The sequence below is a fragment of the Camelus dromedarius genome, chromosome 6, assembly GCF_036321535.1.
Source record: "Camelus dromedarius isolate mCamDro1 chromosome 6, mCamDro1.pat, whole genome shotgun sequence".
Taxonomy (NCBI): Eukaryota; Metazoa; Chordata; class Mammalia; order Artiodactyla; family Camelidae; genus Camelus; species Camelus dromedarius.
This window is the reverse complement of record NC_087441.1, coordinates 52,055,958-52,077,539: the sequence shown is the minus strand read 5'-3', so window position 1 is coordinate 52,077,539 and position 21,582 is coordinate 52,055,958. Positions and strand designations below refer to the sequence as shown.

Below are 21,582 nucleotides of genomic sequence, written 5' to 3'. Positions count from 1 at the left end.
CAGTGTTGTATATTCTTGCTGCTTATTTTATACGTAGTAATTTGTACCTCTTGTACCTCTTGTATTTTACCCCCACCCCCTCCCCTCTCCCCACTGGTAACCACTAGTTTGCTCTCTATATTTGTGAATCTGTTTGCTTTGTTATATTCACTAGTTTATTTTTTAGATTCTGCATAAAGTGAGATCATATAGTCTTTGTCTTCCTCTAGGTCTACCCACGTTGTTACAATTGGCAGAACTTTCTTTTTTATGGCTAAATAGTATTCCATTGTTTATATTTATATATATATATATATTATATATATATATATATATCTCACATCTCCTTTATCCAGTCATCTGTTGATGGACACTTAGGTTGCTTCCAAATCTTGGCTATTGTAAATAATACTGCTACGAACATGGGGATGCATGTATCTTTTTCAATTAGTGTTTTTATTTTCTTTGGATATATGCCCAGAAGGAAGAATTGCTGGATCAAAAGGTAGTTTTATTTTTGGTTTTTTGAGGAACCTGCATATTGTTTTCCATAGTGGCTGCACCAATTCATACTCCCACCAACAGCGTACCAGGGTTCCCTTTTCTCTATCTACATCCTCATCAAAATTTGTAATTGTGTTCTTTTTGATGATAGCCATTCTTACAGGTCTGAGATGATATCTCATTGTGGTTTACATTTGCCTTTCTCTAATGATTAGCAATGTTGAACACCTTTTCATGTGCCTATTTTTTAATTGGGTAGTTTGTGTTTATGATGCTGACTTGTGTGAGTTGTTTAAGTATTTTGGATATTAACCCCCTATCGGTTATATCATTTGGAAATATTTCATCCCATTCAGTAGGTTGTATTTTCATTTTGTTACTGGTTTCCTTTGCTATGCAAAAGCTTTTAAGTTTAATTAGGTCCCATTTGTTTATTTTCACTTTTGTTTGCTTTAGGACACAGATCCCCCCAAAAATATTGCTACAATTTATGTCAGAGTGTTTCACCTATATTTTCTCCTAAGAGTTTATGGTTTCCAGTCTTACATTTAGATTAATACCAACACTTTTTCCCCAACAGATAGAATGAAGCAGCTTTGCTTTGGTAATAAAACTACTAGAATTCAGACGAAGAATCAAACTTTAAATGGAATGCAATAGGAACTCCTGATTTTTAGAGTCCTAATTAGACATTAGCAACTGAAGTTAAAATTTCAGTTTCCTCTCCTGCAATGTCATTGAGAACAAGCAAATGATAAGCTGTTTGGAAAGTTTTTGCCTAGTGAACCCAATCCAATAGGCATTGACAAAGAAATACAAAAAACATCTGAGATTAAAGTGAGAAAGTTTAGAAAGTAAAAGCTGACTTTCTACATGGATCACATGCATTCAATCTATGTTTGTCATATTTGGTTAACACTTTTCTATGAAAGGTCTTATACATTATTGACTTTAAGAAAAAGAGGTCTAAAAAATATATTTCAAGTCATCCCCTTTAATTATAAAAATTTTAGCCAAAAAAGGAAATTTCCATGACTGAATTTTTAAACTGAGTTAAAAAAAACTTTCTACTTAAAAAAAAAAGACACCACAAAACATTTATAGAACTGTACAAAGAAGTATGTCCAATATAATCTGAATTTCTTGATTTTAATGTTTGACCAAACCCAATACATGTTTAACAATCAATTTGCTTTCCCATAAACTAAAATTTAAAGGAAAAAATACATTTTATCTTCCCAAACATAGGCAGTATAAAATGATGTTTGGTTTTCATCAGTCAGAAACATAACTGCTTTAACCAAAATCAAATAAAGAACACAGATGATATAGACTACTTTAAATTAAAACATATTACTGTACATATATATGCCTGTGCATACACGCTGGGAAAATGCATAACCTGTAAGGTGAAGTGAAATATATACATGTCCTAATCATATAACAAAGGCTGATTCTGGAACTTACATTCCTAGATCACATAATACCTTGACAAAACTTTTTTATCCATAGAATAATCCCTTGAAGGTAGCTATTAGATGAAACAACAAAAGCTTTTATCTAACGCTTTAGCCCTTTTTTATTAACTTTTCTCTTCTTTATGATCCTGTCTCAAAAGATAAACTATTTTCTGTATTTGTAAACATCACACTTTCAAGCCATTTTACTACAGTCCTTAGAAACAATTCATCTCTTCAGTTCTTCACGCACACCTGAGTTGTGGGAGGCTTCAGCTCGGAGCTCTTCTGTTTCTCCCTTTAAAGCAAACTCGGCGGGCACCACGTGCTCCTGGACGCTGGATTTGACCGCATGAGCTGCATAGTTAAGGCTGGTGTTTTCACTCCAATGCCAGTAACCTGAGAAGGGGTTGTAGACCATTCCTGCCACAGTTAGAACTGACAAACCATCTGAAAAAAATGTCAGAAAGAGTAGACTTAATAAATGTTTACCTCCCGTGTGCCAAGTGACTCATGCAACTGTCCACATTAAAAAAGGATTCCTATCTCAATGGGCAAACATACTTCCCAGCCACGTAGAGCTCACTCTTTACTGCAGCAGAACATAGACTCTAAAGCAGACTGCTTAAGTTCAAATCCCAGCTCTGGCACCTATTAGATGGTGACCCTCGGCAAGTCACTTAACCCTTCTGTATCTTAGTTTCCTCACATGAACAGAATATATATGATAGACTTGTTAAAACAGATAAATGTGTAAAGTAGCACAGTGCTTGGAATTTGGCACGTACTCCACATACATTAACTGTTACTAGAAAATACCTGCCGACAAAGTGATTGTTCCCGTAAAGTAGCTTTAAAATATTTTTTCTATTCTAGTCAACAAAGTTATTTGCAGAAAAGAAATTACTACATTGCACTGGACTAATTTAATATTCCAAGTGAAATCAAGTTTATTGATATACTGTTACATGGACAAAAAGCATGGGACACACATGAGTCTAAGTACTCAAGAGGAATACCAGATGCCAAATAAATGAACTGACAAATGCTATTACTTGACAGGAATTCAACACATAGATCAAGGGCTGGCGAGGTGTGAAGCAGAGCAGGACGCTGCAGGGAGTACACAAAGGAGACACAGCCTTGCCTTCCAGGAATTCAACAGCCAGAAAGGGGCTTAAAAAAACACTAAAGTAACCATACTACGAGGCATACTCTACGGCATGCTTATCACTAGCATTAAAACACTACATAAAACGTGATACGGAAGTTCAGCGTATATCCAAGTATGCAGGAGTCAGGAAAAATAAGATGAGCTGAGCTGATTCAAGCGGGGCCTCAAAAGAACAAAGAGAAGCCGTGTAAGTAAAAGCCACCTGCACCTCACCCTAAACGAGTGGACTAGACAGCCAACAAGTATTCCCTGATCATCTGTGACTGGCTTGGTCCCGGGTGAGGTGCCACAGGTGAGAGAAGCAGTATGTTGTACTTAATCCTGACTTCAAGGAGTTTGTGATCTAGTTGAGGAGATGAAACCAACATCCAAAGAACAGTGGCCCATTTAATTAAGTGCTAGGTTACAGGGACACTCTTAAGTTCAGTTAGGCCTTGAAAATTGGAAACTTTTTTAATACTTACTTGATTCCAGAATGCTCTCTAGCTTTTCGGGTGAAACAAACTTCTCCCACGTATGAGTACCTTTTGGTACAATACCTGCAATTTGCTCTGCAAAAACAATTCCCAAGGCATAGGACAGCTGTGTTTTGTTGATTGTAGTAATGAATAAAGAACCACCGGGCTAAAAAAAATATACATGTATAGAAGTAACATTTTAAATGTCAGGAGAATCAGTTCAATAAAGGCTTGGCTCCCCCACCCCACCCTCCTTCCTTCCAAATAATTTCAGTACAGGAAGATACAGAAGTGTGAACAAAATATAATTTACCAAAATAGTATTCTTTTCCCTTAGGAAATTCATTGTCACAAACAGCCCACTACAGATGCACCTGCTGAATTTATGCAACAGTGTGTACAACTGACTCTGTAAATCATACATTACTATGACTGATGTTTATCTTATATGCATTCTTTGGTACATATCAAATACTTTATTATAATAAAAATATAGAAATGAGATCAGGCTGCTCTCCCTTGTTGCACGTCCCACACTGACGTCCCAGCGAGCCCACACTGCCTGCTCCGGGCGCCCAGCCCGTCTGGCGTGTTTGGTACAGCGCACAGCCCCGCGGCTCATGCAGGCCAGCAGTGCCACTAAGCCTTCCCTGACAAACGCATTCATGGTTAAGGTTTGAACATGTTTTATCTTGTTTTGATTTCATTACTACAAAGCATTTATTATAAAGAGGTCAAGATAAGCACTCAGATGGATGTGAACCATTTCTGGGATGGTTTAGTCAGCCATCTTTTAGTGACTATATTTTATAATGTTTCCTATATTTACTCCCACAAATGGCAAGAACATTAATGTCTCCTCCCTCTTTTACACATTGTCATTAATGCCTGATGGGAATAAAATGCTAAAGATCCCCTCCAAAATAATCGTATCTTAAATCTATGAAAGTATCTCAAATATCATCTCAAACCACAAACAAAAATGGTAAGAGAAGGCCCTGAAATATTAGGATGTGCTTTTAAAACTAAAACATTGGACATGATTTCATTATACATTGTAACTTTTGCCTATAAAACTCTAGCATTCTAAAATAGCTCATTAAATAAAGATTATTTACAAATATTAAAAAAATTATAAAAATAAAATAGCTCATTAAGGGGGCAGGTATAGCTCAGTGGTAGAGCGCGTGCTTAGCATGCATGAGGTCCTGGATTCAATCCCCAGTACCTCCATTAAATAAATAAGTAAATAAATAAAATATCTCATTAAGAATCACTTCTATGTCAATTATATCTCAATAGAGCTAAGGGGAAAAATCACTTATAAATATCTAATCTATGCTTCACAAAATCTTACTCTAAGGAAACAGTGGTAAGCAATGGTCATTATTTTTTTTTAATAGGCTTTCCATTAAAGCAAAAATTAGTTTTAAAGTCCATGATGCCAGCATTCCTCATATATGTGAAAGAACCTCCATCCATACATACTGACTGAGATACAAATCAAAAAGTAATAATTAAGGCGTTTTGCTTGGAAAATAGGAGCTAAGCCTAATAAAACTCATTTAAGAGGAAACACTACCAGGAAACTGTACAGAGACTGAGGAGAGATGGCAACTAAACGCAACACAGAATCCTGGATTGGATCCTGCAACAGAAAAATGGGATTAGTGGAAACACTAATGAAATTTCACAGGGTCTGTAGTGTAGTTAATAGTATAATGGCAATGTCAATTGTGTAGTCTGGAGAAACACACAGAGTGAGGCAAGTGAGGCGCCTAGGGCTCTCTCTTCCTGGGGTGTGCGAATGCAGGACTGGCCCCGAGAAGTGAGTGCCCCCTTCGACCTTGTGCCCTCGGTGTTGCACATGCTCACCCCAGTCCCTACCTTATCGTGTCAAATGGAAATGGTAGGGTAGACTGGGTGAGGACACATGGCAGCACTGTACTATCTTTGCAACTCTTCCGTAACTAAAATTATTTTTAAAGTATTTTTTAAAAGATCTATTTAGATAAACGCTAAGCATTTAATTCTTGCAGCTCCTGACCTTAGGGAGTTACCTCTTGAATACATAAAAAACAGAGTTGATACAGTAATAATAATAATAATACTTTAGAAATATTTATAAAAAGAAAATTTGGAACCACCTTCTGAAGACTAAATCTGTGGCAAATTATAAAAGTATAATAATGTAATGGGAAGAACCAGACTTGAAATCAAGAAATGTAGCCTTATGCCACACTTAAAGACTAAGTGCCCTTTGGCATTTCTCAAATTCTGATCGATCTTCACTGGGTCAAAGGTCACAATGCCTGCCTTACCTTCCTCACTTGGTTACAGGTAAGATCAACTGAGATCATCTGTGTGAAGTATTTATTTATAAACCGAAAATATACATATCACACACAGAGAGAATGACAACAAATGCTGTCTCACTCAATTATGCTAATAATGTTTTTTTTAAGCATGAATCCAAATTGATTTCTTACTAATTGTCATTCAGTATCTATTAGGTATTTAATTCAGATTATACCAATGGAAAAATACCACCATAAATCTATTGTTTGTATTACAATGTTCAGCACCAACATTTTTCAAGATCCCTGGACATCAAGATACTAGATCTAGAAAACCCTGGTACTGAGGGCAAGCTGAGAGGCAGAAGTAATCTCCAGTAGAGATGCTGTCCCTTAATCTAGGCTTCCTGGTTTAGTGTTATTATTATACATTTATTTCTATGGATACACGTATACACTCAAAAGATAAAACAAACTAATGAACTCCGTAAGTCTTACTTTTAGCACTTGACAGCAGCACTGTATAAACGTTTCTAGATCAATCACATGTTCTACAACTTCAGAAGCTATGACAGCATCAAATGTTTCTGCAGTTTCTTCTACAATCTCTTCCAGGGAACACGCTCTGTACTCTATCCTCTTATCCAGGACTGGGTCAAATGATTTATGGTGCTGTGCAGTTTTAATGTTCTCATCCACAGGATCGATTCCAGTAACTGAAGCCCCAAGCCGCCCTAGAGGCTAATGGCATAAAAAACTGTTACCCTCAGGAAGAAAACAGAATACGTGTTAGCAATAAAAAGCTTCTCAAAAAGGAGACAAGATTAAGCACGAGGGAATAATTATCGGAGATCATTAATGGGAACATGAAAGTTCAATATACCATTTTCTCTAGTTTGTACACATGTTTGAAACTTTCCATAATAAAAAGCTTAAAAGTGAGAACAATAATCACAACAACAAAAAACTTATCAAGAACTACTTGAGAACAGTGAGGATATTTTTGCCTACAATCTCTAGATATATTTATAAGTACATAGTATAGTAGTAACATATTTAAAATGCAATAAATGTAATGTCATTGTAAAAAGCAAAATTACCTAATATTCAAATTCTCTAAAGAACAATATTTTCCTCCATAGTTTCTCCTGTGACTGACTAGAAATGATTCTTCTTAGCTAATCTTTCAACTTTTCGATTCCATTACTTCCCATGGCATGCCCAAGTTTTTAAACACAGCCTTAATTCTGATCAAAACTCATAGCATTTATTTTATAACTCTTTAGTCAATAAGTTAAAAGTATAAATAAAACTTTTTTAACTTTAGAGACAAGGTCTATAATAATACACTGAGAAGATTGTAGAACACATATAGTAAAATCGTCCTCATTTACAATTTGATATACTTCATATTCTTGGTTCTAAGGGATGTATTTTCACATATTTTACATTTCCTGAAATTTTATAATTGATGTCAAAAGAAACCAGCCCATTGCCATAAGAAGAATACATTTTCTGTGCATATGGAAACTTAGCTATGCATCCAAGGCCTCTGTTAGTCTCATTGTCAACTTGGCTGTTGAGGACCTTGATAGAACCACATCCCACTGTATCTTCACTTACGTTTGTATCCTACACTGTTGCTTAAAATATCTTTCAGATTATGATGCAGCATTGAAACAAAACGTTACTGTGTTGGTAGAAGACTATAAAATAGAGTTGTAGGGTATAAATTTACTATAAGGTAAAGCAAATATTGCTTACAAAGAGAATGAGTATTCTTCCAAGTACTCTGGAGCACTTCAGAAGGGGAGAGCCCCACAAGCAGGCACAACCCTGTTAGGTTTTGATATTGAAGCAACTGTAAAAGGCCAGCTTATCAGTGCATTTAAAGCAGTAGAAATTGCCTAATATCTTGGGAGAGAAGAGACAACAAAATTTCTAACGCTATTCAAATGACAGTGTGTTTTTTTTCTTTCTTTTTTTTAAAGTTGAAGTATAGTTGACTTACAGTATTATATTAGTTTCAGGTGTACAACATAGTGATTCAATACTTTTATGGATTACACTCTATTTAAAGTTATTATAAAATAATGGCTATATTTCCCTGTGCTGTACAATATATCCTTGTTGTTTATTTATTTTATACATGGTGGTTTCTACCCTCTAATCCCCTTACCCTACCTAGCCCTTCCTCCCTTCCTTCTGCCCAGTGGTAACCACTAGTTTGTCCTCTATATATGTGAAGCTGTTTCTGTTCCATTATATTCATTCATTTGTTATTTTTTAAGATTCCACATATGAGTGATAATATACAGTATTTGTCTTTGTCTGACTTAATTTCACTAAGCGTAATACCCTATAGGTCCAATCACATTGTTGCAAATGGCAAAATTTTCACTTTTTGATGACTGAGTAGTATTCCACTGTGTGTGTGTGTGTGTGTGTGTGTGTGTGTGTGTGTGTGTGTGTGTCTCCCCATTCATCTGTTGATGGATACTTAGGTTGCTTCCATATCTTGGCTACTGTAAATAATGCTTCTATCAAAATTGAGGTGAATGTATCTTTTCAAATTAGTGTTTTCATTTTCTTTGGATATATGCCCAAGATTGGAATTGTTGGATCATAGATAGTTCTATTTTTAGTTTTTTGAGGAACCTCCATACTGTTTTCCACAGTGGCTGCACCAATTTATATTTCCACCAACAGTGTACTAGGGTTCCCTTTTCTTCACAGCCTCACCAACATTCGTTATTTGTGTTCTTTTTGATGATAGCCATTCTGACAGGTATGAGATGATATCTTATTGTGGTTTAGATTTGCCTTTCTCTGATGATTAGCAATGTTGAGCATCTTTTCATGTGTCTGTTGGCCATCTGTATATCTTCCTGGGAAAAATACCTATTCAGGTCTTCTCATTTTTTAATTGGGTTGTTTATTTTTTTGATATTGAATTCTATGAGCTGTTGTGAGCTATTTATATATTTTGGATATTAACCCCTTACTGGTCATATCATTTGCAAATATTTACTCCCATTCAGTAGGTTGTCTTTTCATTTTATTGTTGGTTTCCTTTGCTGTGTAAAGTTTTTAAGTTTAATTAGGTCCCATTTATAAATTTTTACCAGTGCCCCATTTTGTGTTAAAAAAAATTCCTCACTATAACTGTCTGAAATATTTATATATTTTTAAAGTAAAACAAATTTATCACTTTTATAATCATAAAAATATTTAAACACATGGTGTACTTCCTTTTTTTAAATGAACAATATTAATTTTTAAAAGGATAAAAGAGGCATAAGCCCACTTCTCAATTTTTTTTTCCCAGTTAAAAATGGCAGGAAAGTTGTAAATAACTTACTTCAGTTAACAATCCACCACCACAGCCAACATCAAGAATCTTCATCCCAGACAAAGGTTTTCCTGGCTGGTGATTAACAATTGTTTTTAAAAGATTGTCTCTTTAAAAAATTAAAAACATATAAAGACAAATTATTAATTTTATCAATAAAAATTTAAAAGTCTTTATTCTCAAGGAAACACTAAACTCACTTTTTAAATGTATGTTAATTTTTTGGCTGAAAACATCTTTTATTTTAAGTATTAAATGACATTATACTTAATTTATAAGATATTTTTTAGTAATCAAAAGCAGAATGTTTAAAGTAAAGCTCTTGAAATATCTAGTAATAATTATTACTTAAACATTTCTTTAGTAATAATCTAAATACAAACTTTAAAAATAATCTAGTTTAGATTAACCTAATTTTATTTGCTTGAGATATCACATCACCTGAGACATTTATTAGTTTTGTTGTTTGTACCTGCCGGATCCATTTCACATCAGTGACAAATAGATTATTTTACAGCACTTAGAAGACTGGAGATCTGTATTTTCAGAATTTGCCTATATTCCCTTCTAAACTGAGTCTCTTTTGATCTTCTAAGTTAGTGATGTTTTCACGATTATGTAAGCAGTCATCCAAATCGAGAAACGTAATTTAAGATAATCACAGTAATACTTTACCACAGACACAAACATAAGCACACACGTACATACGCACAGATGTATATATAGCTAACAGTATAATGAACTAAACTTAAGGTGGACTACATATGAATCCTAATTATACTTATATTAAAATAAATGTTATATATAATAAGGATATATTAGGAAATCTTTTATTGCTATTAAAATTGACTTCTAAGAATAATCCAGGTAGTGGTTAAATGGATAACTTCAATGTTATAATATACAGAAAGGACCCATTTCAAATGAAGTCCACTCTGTTCTTCACACATTGGCCAAAATGTCTTCTTTATATCACAATTTAGATCATATTGCTCCCCTTCAGTGGTTTTAATTATGATCAGAATAAAATCTAAACTTCTAACCATAATCTGTACTACTCTGGGTGGTCTCTTTCAGTATGATATCTAAATAATAGTGTCACAGTAGTTTGAATAGAGTAGTTCTCAGGCTGAGTGCTCATCAGAATCACCTGGAAGGTTTGCTAAAACACAGACTGCCGACCCCCCAAAGCAGCAGGTCCAGGGTGAAACCTCAGAATTTTGCAGTTTCATCAAGATCACAGGTGATACTGACGCTGCTAATCCAGGGGCTAAACTTGAGAACCACTGACCTAGCCTAACAGAATGGCATTTCTGCTTTTCTCTGCCTTAGTGTTTCAGTGATCCACTAATTCAGGTGTAATAAAAAGGTGCCAACATTTCTATTTTTACTGCAGATTCTGGATGAAGCAGCAAAAACCAATCAGGAAGTTCCTTGAGGGCAGTCTGAATCTGATATTCTGTGTCTATTACAGTATCTTGCCCCCCAAATGTTTAATGAATAAAGAAATAAGTGGACAGAAGAATGAATGAACAATTTCTTGATAAGCGGAGACTGATGAACCCTTGCCTTTATCTTCCACAGCAAACTCTAAGTTCCTGAAGTACACAGACTGTGTTCTGAATGATGAATATCTTAGTAGCTTTCAAAGTCTAGCCCCTAAGCTCTGCACAAGGTAAGTTCTCAAAAAATATTTGCTGATTTGAACTGATTCAGTAGTATTCTCTTTATCAAAACTGCCTGAAGGTCAAAGTTATTATTAAATGACCTTGATGCCACAAGACCCTAATTCCTTTTCATATGGATTTAATTCTAATTAACCTGAATAATGTCCCCAAATACTTTAAGTTAATTAATGAAAGCAGCCTAGAACTCAGCTGATGTTATTAAAAAAAAGTTTCAAACAATGGATATTGAAGAGAATCCCCTTATTTTCTAAAGCAAACTTAAAATGCAGCATTTTAAACCTAGGTATAAGCCAAGAGAAGAATGAAACTCAAAAAAAAAAAAAAAGAATTATTGAAAAGAGTTGTATTTTAAAAGACCTAGAGTTTCTGTACTGTTACCTGATAAATGGCACCCTCAGGTCATTCATCGAGTGAAGAGGAGCATATACGCCTTCCTCATCCCACCACCTGTGAGCCAGGGCCAGGAAAGTCTTCACCTCACTGCTGTCCACAGTGGTCTGGGAAGTACAGTACAGTCTCGTCCAAGGGAGCCTAAGAGGTCAGAAGGAGGAGCCGAGAGAAAACTGCCATTTGAAAAAATGCAACATGGGATGTACTAAGTAGAAAGACATCCTAATTTACCATTTATTAGATTCTAAATATATGTATTGCTTATTTTTGATGCTTTAAAACAAGTTTTCTTATAATCACATTGCTTATAAACATATAGATATGGATATATATTCGCAGATAAAACAAATTCATTTCTTTTGAAGTAAGTTACAACAAATATGAAACTTTACAAAATTTGGCCTTTTGGGTCACATAATAATAACAATAGTAGTAGCAATTATTTACTGAGTACATACTAAATGCCAGGCACCACCTGTTTAAGAACTCTATATATGTCATTTGTCATCTCATTTAATCCTCCCAGCAACTCTATAAGGTAGGTTCTATTATTACCCCTCATACACAGATAAGAAAAGGGAGGCTCAGAGAGATTAGGTGGTGGAGCCAGGATTTGAATTCAGATTTCTCCACCTTCTCTCCATTTCTACTGCCTGATCATCCTAATCCAAGCTCCCATCATCTCTTGCCTGAACTGCTGCCCTAGCCTCCTAATTATAATTAATCTGCCTGCTTACCACCTCATCCGCCTCCAATCTGTTCTCCATAATGTGTCCAGAGTGACTGTTCTGCATAAATATGATCACACTATTTTCTCACTTACAGTGCTTCCTTCCATGGCTTTCCAGTGACATCAGGCAAAAGACCAAAATCCTCAGCATAGCCTACAATGTTCTGAATTAATGGTCCCCAGTTCCTTCTCTCTCCAAAGCCACTCTCCACTGCTCTCCTCATCCTCCCCACTCCAGCCACATGGGCCTTCTCTCAGTCCTCTGAATTCACCATGCTTGCTCCTTCCCCATGTACTTTGTATATGTCATCCCCTCTGCCTGGAACATTCTTCTCACATTCCCCTTTCCTCCTCTACACACCTAATGCATTCCTTCTCATCCTTTAGACCTTAGTTTAAATGGAATGTCATCTAATGCTTCTCTATCTCAACTCCTATACAACTTTCTACTTCTTCCTGGGCTATGTGATTAGTTGAGCATGTCTCCCCACTAGAACATAAGCACCATGAGGGTAAGGCATGGACTGTCTTGCATACCATTTTATTCCTAGTAACTACCACAGTTCCTGAAACACAGCTGGTGCTCAGGAAACATTTGTCAAATGAATAATCTGAAGGAAAAGGCCCAGAAAAGTACACAATTCACCTAAAAAAATTTTTTTGACTAAATGGAATGAAACAGGGACTAAATAGGGTTCCATGTCAAAGTACATGACAGGAAAAATCCTCCAAAGGTTCTTGAGTAAACGAGAATAGGTTGTTACTTTAGAAAAGGTAATGCCATTTAAATTTTTACTATGTTTTTCTCAGCTACACAGAATACATTCTGTATTGATTACTTATTACCTTCTTAAAAGTTAAATGTCACTCTTCTTTAATATTATCTTATGAATATTACCCTCCTTTTCATGCTTTGTGCAAAGCTTCAGTAGTCAAGGACTAGGTTATAGTAGGTAACAGTAGGTGGTTGCTCAGTTGACTAAGAATGACTTCACATACATCCAACCTGCAAGGAGTCAGTTCACTTAGGAGAACTGGAAGCATGCATTTCTTAGAGAAACGAGAGCTCATACCTTAACTCTATGCAATATTTTTCACAAGGTTAGAAATTGGTTTATAGGATATGAATAATCCATAAAGATATTACTCTGATTCAATCTTACTACCTAGAATGTATACTTAACCACCTTATATTTATGTTGCACCCAAATCATTTATGATTTTAAGCACTGCATTATTTGTGTCCAGTCACAAGGATATTAAGAGGAAATAAAAAGTACTTCTCCAAGTAATATAGTCTTATATTAAAAATAAAAGCTATCACTGAAAATGGATGAAAGGTATGCACTGTATGTATACTTCTTACAACTTTTCTGTGGGTTCCAATTTTCCAAATTTAAAAGTTATTGGAAAAATAAGAATATTTAAATAAAAGCTACCTTAATCAAATCACATGAGCTATTACATACTGACAAAGTTTACTAAACACAGTCAATACTAAACTGTTATTGCACATAATTAAGTAAATATTTGCCACAGTAATGAATAAACTTACCTGTAACTTTTCATCTTACTCAAGTAGGCAAAAGTCATACTACGGGATTTGAACCACATGATTCTGTATTCACCGAAAACCCTTGGTTTAATTCGTAGAGTCCAACTGAGCTGATTCTTTGAATAAACTGAAAAAAGAAATTTAAATGTCTAGAGAAAGCACTGCAGAGTATGAATCCCTGATATGGATGTAATTGAAGAAACTATCTTATATGGCAATCTTATATAACAATAAACAAAAGGGTTTTTTCTGAATTTTGGATTTTATTCTAAATTATAAAGTAAAAATCTTGCATTCTGCCATCTAACTCTAATCAGGCCCTTCTGAAATTATAATTAACAAAAATAAGTAATGCCTATGTCAAAGTTTTCATGCCATGTTTTTACATACACATTATGCTAAACAAAATTATTTAAAAATGATATTCAACAAACTTATGGTTACTAGGGGGGAAAGGGGTGGGAAGGGATAAATTGGGAGTTCTAGATTTGCAGATACTAACTAATATACATAAAATAGATAAACAACAAATTTATACTGTTGCACAGGGAACTGTATTCAATATCTTGTAGTAACCTATGGTGAAAAAGAATATGAAAATGAATATATTATGTTGCTATATGACTGAAGTATTGCACCAGAAATTGACACAACATTGTAAACTGACTATACTTCAATAAAAATATATTTAAAAAATGATATTCAAATTAAAACTACATTACCTTTTAAACTAGGGTAATATTAGTTTTAAGATTATTTGTCAAACTAGTTCAAATTCTGTCACTTTCATGTTAGCTATATGAATGGATTTATACATAAGCTCAACAATCTCTACAGAGGAAAAAAATACATACATACGCTAAAATAAACAGTCATCCAGTTTGTGTTCCAACTTACACAGCGACTTGCTTTATGAACTAGTTACTCTGCTGCAGAACATTCAGTTGTTCAATAAACATTTAAACAAAGTAGACCTTAGAGTAAAGAAAATTGCCAGGGACATTATATTATGATGAAAGAGACAAAACAATAAGGATTTACTGTATAGCACAGAGAACTATATTCAATATCTTGCAATAACCTATAAAAGAATCTGAATATATATATATAACTAAATCACTTTACTGTACACCTGCAACTAACACAGTATTGTAAATCAACTTTACTTCAATAAAAAAGACAATCCACCAAGAAAACAATGTAATGCTAAATGTGTATGCACCAAACAACAGGATTTCAAAACAGATGAAGCAAAAATTCACAGAACTAAGGAGAAACAAACCTACTATTATAGTTAGGAGCTTTAACACCCTTCTCTCAGTAACCGATAGAACCACTAGACAGAAAATCAGCAATGATACAGAAGTGAACAACACTATCAACCAATAAGATCTAATTGAAATTTATAAAACACTCCATGCAAACAAAAACAGAATATACATTCTTTCAAGCATACACAGAGCATTCATAAGATAAACCATATTCTGGGATATAAAACAAACCTTCAGAACTTTAGGAGAAGTGAAATCATGTAAAGTGTGTTCTCTAAATATAATGGACTCAAACTAGAAAATAAATAACAGAAGATAACATGAAAAGAACAAAACACTTGGAAATTAAACAATACACTTCTAAATAATCCATGAGTCAAAGAAAAAGTCTCAGGGAAATAAAACTGAAATAAAATATATACAACATAAAAATCTGTGAACATAGCTAAAGTAATACTTAGAGTAATACTTAGAGGGAAATTTATAGCACTAAATAATACTAGAAAAAAAGAAAAGTTCTCAAAACAACAATCTAAGTTTCCACCTCAACAAACTAGACAAAGGAGAGCAAAATAAACGCAAAGCAAGCAGAAGAAGGAAATGATAAAGGTAAAAGTAGAAACATTTAGAACAAAGTATAGAAAATAGATCAAACCAAAAGCTAACTCCTTGCAAAGACTAATAAAATCGATAAACCTCCAGCAAGGCTGACAAAGAAAGAGAAGACCTAAATTACCAGTATCAAGAATTAAAGAGAAGATATCACTACAGACCCACAGACACTAAAAGGATGATAAGGGAATACCACAAACAACTCTACACTGAAAAATTCGACAATCTAGACAAAATGCAACCTTCTTGCCAATAAAAAAAAACCTAACATCCAAACCCAGGCAAGACGGTTCTTTGGGACATTAGCCCACCATCTTCTCAGTCGGCTGGCTTTGAGAATAAAATCACTATTTCTTGCCCCAACAGCTCGTATCTCAATTTACTGGCCTGTCATGTGGCAATCAGTATGAGCTTGGACTCAGTAACAAAACATATTAAAGACAACTTAATAAATGATATGACACACTGTGTTCATGGACTGGAAGATTCAACATCAATTCTCCCCAAATCTGCACAATTTCTATCAAAATCCTATCAGCCTTTTTTTGGTACATATAGACAAGCTGAATATAAAATTTATTTTAAAAAGCAAAATAGACAAAATAGCTAAAACAATATTGAAAAGGGAGAATAAAATTTCAGGAATCAAATACCCAATTTTAAGATTTTTCATAGAGCTACAGTAATCAAGAGAGTGTGGTATTGGAGGAGAGACAGACACAAATATTAATGCAACAAGAGTGTCCAAATACAAAAAAAAAAAAAAAATTTACCCAACTGATTTTTTGACAACAGTGCAAAAGCAGTACAAAGGAGGAAGAACAGTCTTTTCAATAAATGCTGTTAAAACAATTAGATGTCATAGATAAAAAAATTTTTTTTTACCTAAATCTCACATCTTATACAAAACTGAACTCAAAATGAATCATTGCTCTAAATGCAAAACTGTAAAACTTTCAGAATATAGAAGATCTTCATGACTTAAGGTTAGGCACAGGGTTAGATGTTACATCTGACACCAAAAGTACAATCCAAAAAAGAAAATATTGATTAAATTGGACTTGATCAAAATAAAAAACTTTTGCCCTGCAAAGCAACTTGTTAAGAAAAAAAAAAAAAAAAAAAGCCAGGTCACAAACTGGAGGAAATATTTCCTCCCAAAACATATATACCATAAAGGACTTATACCTAGAATATGGAAGGATACTCTTTAAACTCAACAGTAAAACAAAACAAGACAAAGAAACAAAAAACAAAAAAATTTCCCATAGAAAAACAAAACAAAAAAGCAATCCAGTTATAAAATGGGTATAGGTATTATAAAGTGGGTATAACAAGACATAGATATTCCGCCAAAGAGGATATACAGATGCAAATAAGCACATGAAGAGATGTTAAATATCAACAGCCATTAGAGGAAGGTAAATGAAAGCCACTACATACCTATCAAATCAGCTCAAATTTAACCATCCTGGGTAGAACACCTGAGGACCAGGATATGAAACAACTAGCTCTCTGACATATTGCTAGTAAGAATGTAAAATAGTACAGACACCATGAAAAGCAGTTCAGTAGTTTCTAATAAAGTTAAACATGGATTTACCATGCAACTTAGCAACTGCAGTCCTGGGCATTTATCCCAGAGAAGTGAAACTTATGTCCATACAAAAACTTGTACATCAGTATTCATAGCTGCTCTATCCACAATAGCCAAAAACTGGAAACAATCAAAATATTCTACAGTGGGTGAGTGGTTAAACTGTGGCATATTCATATTATGAAATACTACTCAGAAATCAAGAGGAATGAACTACTGATACATGCAAAAACTTGGATGGATTTCAAGGGTATTTATGCTGAGTGGGGAAAAATTTTTTTTCAAAAGGTACTTAATGTATGATTTAATTTATGTAACACACTCTTGAAATGGCAAAATCATAGGAATGGAAAAACAGATCAAGGTTTAAGGTCAGGGGTAGGGTCTAACTATAAAAGAGTAGTACCAGGAATTTCTTTGTGCTTGTGGAACTGTTCCATGTCCTGACTGTGGCAGTTAGTACACAAATCTCTGTATGTGATCACACACACACACACACACACACACACACGAGTGTATGTAAAGGTGATGAAATCCAAATAAGGACTATCGTCTAGTTGATGGTGTCATTCTAATGTCAGTTTCTTGGCTTTGGCAATGTGTTACTTACGGTTATAAGACATTATCACTGTGGAACTGGGTGAAAGGCACATGGAAATTCCCTATATTATTTTTGCAACTTCTTGAGTCAAATTATTTTTAAAAAAATCGTATCTAAATAGTACGAAAGTATACAGTACAAGTTAGGTCTCCTACCCCTGACTGTAGCTATCCAGTTTCCCTCTCTAGAGGCAACCATTGTTACTAGATTGTGTGTATACTTTCAGATAATTTATACACATATTTTTTGTGTTTCAATTTCTCTATACAAAATGTAACATAGTATACTCATTCTTCTGCATTTTGCTTTTTCCACCTATCAATGTATCTTGGAGATTATTTTCATAACAGAGCATAGAGAACTTCCTTTTTTTAGGGCTGCAGGGTAATCCATTGTATGGCTATGTCTCATCATTTATTTAAACAGTCCCTTATTAGCAGACTTTTATTTAGGTTATTTAAAATTTTTTTTTGCTAGTCCAAAAACAAGATTAAATTACATAGGTAGTGTCATATATTTTTGAGAGTACCTGTAGGTAAAATTCCAAGAATTGCTGCCAAGTGGCACGTGCATTTATAAATTTGTAATTGCCTTCACAGATGATGCCTTCAACATCTATGTGTAACGCGTGAGTTTCTAGCGCTGGTTTCCCCACACTGATAGTATGCTGATAGTCACCTATGCAATGCATTATCAAATGTTTTTATCTTTGCTAATCCAACAGGTGAAAATGGTATCTCACTATAGTTTTAATCTATCATGAGTGTCCTTTATCATACTCAATTTATCATTGTGTCCTTTTTAAAGTTTATGGTGCTATGGTCTGAATGTTTGTGTCTCATCCAAACTCATGTTGAAATCCTGACCCCCGAAGTGATGGTATTAGGAGGTGAGGCCTTTGGGAGGGATTAGGTCATGAGGGTAGAGCCCTCATGGTTGGGTTTAGTACACTTACAAATAAGACCCCAGAGAGCAAAAGGCTCCACCTATGAACCAGGAAGTGGGCTCTCACCAGACACTGAATCTTTGGCTTCACAGTCTCCTGAACTGTGAGGAATAAATTTCTGTCGTTTATAAGTGACTCAATCTGTGGTATTTTCTTATAGCACTTCAAACGGACCAAGACAGTCATTTATATTTCATGTCTTGTCTTTTCATAGTCTCTGAACATTTTTCTCCTGAGCTTTTTATGTTTTTAAAATTTTGTTTTGTTTCATAGGCCCTCACGATCTGGTCCAAATTCATTTCAACATTCTCAAAAAAAAAAAAAAAGTTTGTGCTTCTAGGCTTTTGCTCATGTTACTCTACCATTTCTATCTGTATCTGTATTACTTTTTAAGGCCTAGTTCAAATGCACCTCCTTTGTGGCTTTAGGTAGGTAAATGAGACATTAGAGAATTATATAAACAGTGATACATAGATAAGTATTTACAGTTGACCCTTGAACAACATGGGGGTTGGGGCACCAAGGCACACGTGCAGTCAAAATCCAAGTGTAACTTTGTGGTTGGCCCTCCTAATCTGCCCTTCCACATTCTCGGACTCAACCAACCTCACATTGTATACTACTGTACCACGAATTTATTGAAAAAACAATCTGCATATAAGTGGACCAGCGCAGTTCAAACCTGTGTTGTTCAAGGGTTAACTGTATAAGGTATTATGAAACTGAGCCTCAAAGATTTTAACAGTACTTGCTCTCTGGTCAGTGATGACCCCTATCTCCATCTCACCTCCCCTATTTCTGCAAAATTAGTCATGGGTATGGCCAGAATTCTTAAGAGTTTTAAAAACCACCTTATCATAACTGAGAGAAATGAATCAACTTTGCATTAATAAGTAGAATGCTATTAATTCCTTCTCTGTCTGGAATCTGTGATCAGTCTGGTATTAGAGATTTTAAAAGAATGGGGAAATTTTTCATTTAATTCATTCAAAGTCATTTATCCAGCGCCTATCAGGTTCCATGCTGGCAGTGAACAAGACCTCTACCCAGCCAATATCTTAGTTCCAGCATTCATTATTCACTGTCTGGATTACTTTAAGGTTTCCCTGAGCCTGGTCTGGCCTGCCTCCATCACACTTTCTACACAGCTTCCCAGTGTTCTCTCTTTAAAACAAGTCTGATTATGTTGTTCCTTCAGTAATTTCACACTGTCCTCAAGATAAAGTCAATCTCAGGAGGTGCACATGGACTTTCATTCACTTGTCATGGCCTAAAAAGTCTCCTGTCTCATCCCTGGCCATCCTCTGCCCTCATTTCCAGCCCTCCATTCGCACTCTACTTTTCAAGCAACACCTTGGAGTTTCCTAGAAATCTCCTCACAGATACTCAAGCTGGTCCTCTGGCCACTCCATCTTCTGAAACTGGATAACCCCTTCAAGATAGCACCCTAAATATCTTGTTTAAGAAGTTTCTCTGATCCCAAATACCTATTAGATGCTCCTTCTATGTTCACTCCTCAAATTTGGAGATATTTATACAGTACTTTTTTTTTCTAAATTTCTGATTATAAAATACATATTTACTGAAAAAAATTATTAAAAGTATATAAACAATGAAAAAAATGATAATCACCAACTCCACCTCTGATGTATTTCTATTCTCAGTATATAGCTTCAAGTTCATAATACAAACTGATTTCTAACTTACCTTCTTAACATTATTTCCTAATCATTTCCCCATGTTTATTGTATACACATTGATTAAAACCATTTGTACTGGCTGCACTGTTTTTCACTGTACTGAGAGTAACAACTTATCAATTCTACTGGGGGCCTTTAAGTGTCCCAGTTTTTGCTCACGGCAACCTAATCTTAGTTCTATCGTAACATTTTTTAGAAGAGACCCTAAAATATCATTCATTTATAAACTCCCAGTGCCTGGCACACAGTATTTGTTAAATGAGTTGTAAAGAATGAACGTTTAGGGGAGAGGGTATAGCTCAAGTGGTGGAGTGTGTACTTTGCATGCAGGAGGTCCTGGGTTCAATCTCCAGTACCTCCTCTAAAAATAAATAAATACATACATAAATAAAATTACCTCTCCCCCCCCAAATTTTTCTTTAAAAAATGAACGTTTAAAGTTCTGGTTAACATTGGGAGTTAAATAATCAAACTGTCTCCTAAAAGCATCAGGTTCAGTGCATTATTTTCTTGATCTTATTTGCCAATTTGCCTGTTGAATTAATCTATTAATTAAAAAACTGTATAGCTGTCTTAAATTCCTTCTGGAAAAAAGGCAAAGTAAGTGCAAACAAAACACAAATACTGTACACTCAGTAACTGTGAGACAGTAGCTGGTGTCCTTTCCCGCCTCGGCGAAAGAAGAAAGCACACGACCTTGAGACTCCGGCAGGCACAGAGCGGTCGCGGGCTCCGGTGGAAGGAGCTCAGCGAAAATGAGACAGAGGTAGCTGGATACATGGCGGCGCCCGCGGGCTGCGCTCCTCGGCCAGGACCACTAGTCCTCAGCTATTTTTCCCAGTCTCTGGGAAGGGAAGGGTAAGAGCCCAAGCTAGATGTTCAATGGACACGGAGCGCGGGAGCGAAGGAACAGATCCTGGGCTGACCCCGCGCGGAGCCCATCGACAGACAGCCCGCCGCCCTCTCTGCGCCTGCGCAGAACCGCTGTCCCGCCTGGTGGGCTGCCTGAGAGCTACCTCCACTCACTCGCTCGCTCGCTCGCTCACTCACCCGCCTGCGACGTGGTTAAACGAGGACAGCAAGCCTGTGCGCCCCGGAACCCCGACCTAAGCCCTCCTAAAAATCGACTCCCGGAGGAGCCCATCTTGTGGCCTCCCCACATCGCAACAGAAAGGAACCACCTCTTCCGGTCCCTCCCGCGAAAGATCCCCAGCAGAAAGGTTCCGGGATCCACTCTCGCGCCATTTGGAGCCAACCTAATCATGGTTGCA

General features: G+C 35.5%; 1 protein-coding gene across 1 annotated transcript; it reads right to left on the bottom strand.

Annotated features, from left to right (window-relative positions):
* Positions 1-1,613: 1,613 nt before the first annotated feature.
* On the bottom strand, positions 1,614-21,511 carry COQ3 (coenzyme Q3, methyltransferase). Its single transcript, XM_010983901.3, has 7 exons — positions 21,362-21,511; positions 13,585-13,711; positions 11,288-11,440; positions 9,231-9,330; positions 6,368-6,610; positions 3,579-3,738; positions 1,614-2,390 (listed from the first exon to the last, which is right to left on the bottom strand). Exons 1-7 carry the CDS (start codon positions 21,471-21,473, stop codon positions 2,170-2,172), a joined length of 1,116 nt encoding a protein of 371 aa, XP_010982203.3. The 5' UTR covers positions 21,474-21,511; the 3' UTR covers positions 1,614-2,169.
* Between the last annotated feature and the right edge of the window lie 71 nt (positions 21,512-21,582).

Bases quoted from the DNA above. Each gene is read 5' to 3' on its own strand.
- COQ3 (XM_010983901.3), bottom strand. From the start codon at position 21,473: ATGTGGGGAGGCCACAAGATGGGCTCCTCCGGGAGTCGATTTTTAGGA. The intron at 13,712-21,361 runs GTGAGTGAGCGA...TTCTTTTTTCAG, and splicing joins TTTAACCACGTCGCAGGCGG to TTTATTCAAAGAATCAGCTC. The intron at 9,331-11,287 runs GTAACAGTACAG...AATTTTTTAAAG, and splicing joins CTGAGGGTGCCATTTATCAG to AGACAATCTTTTAAAAACAA.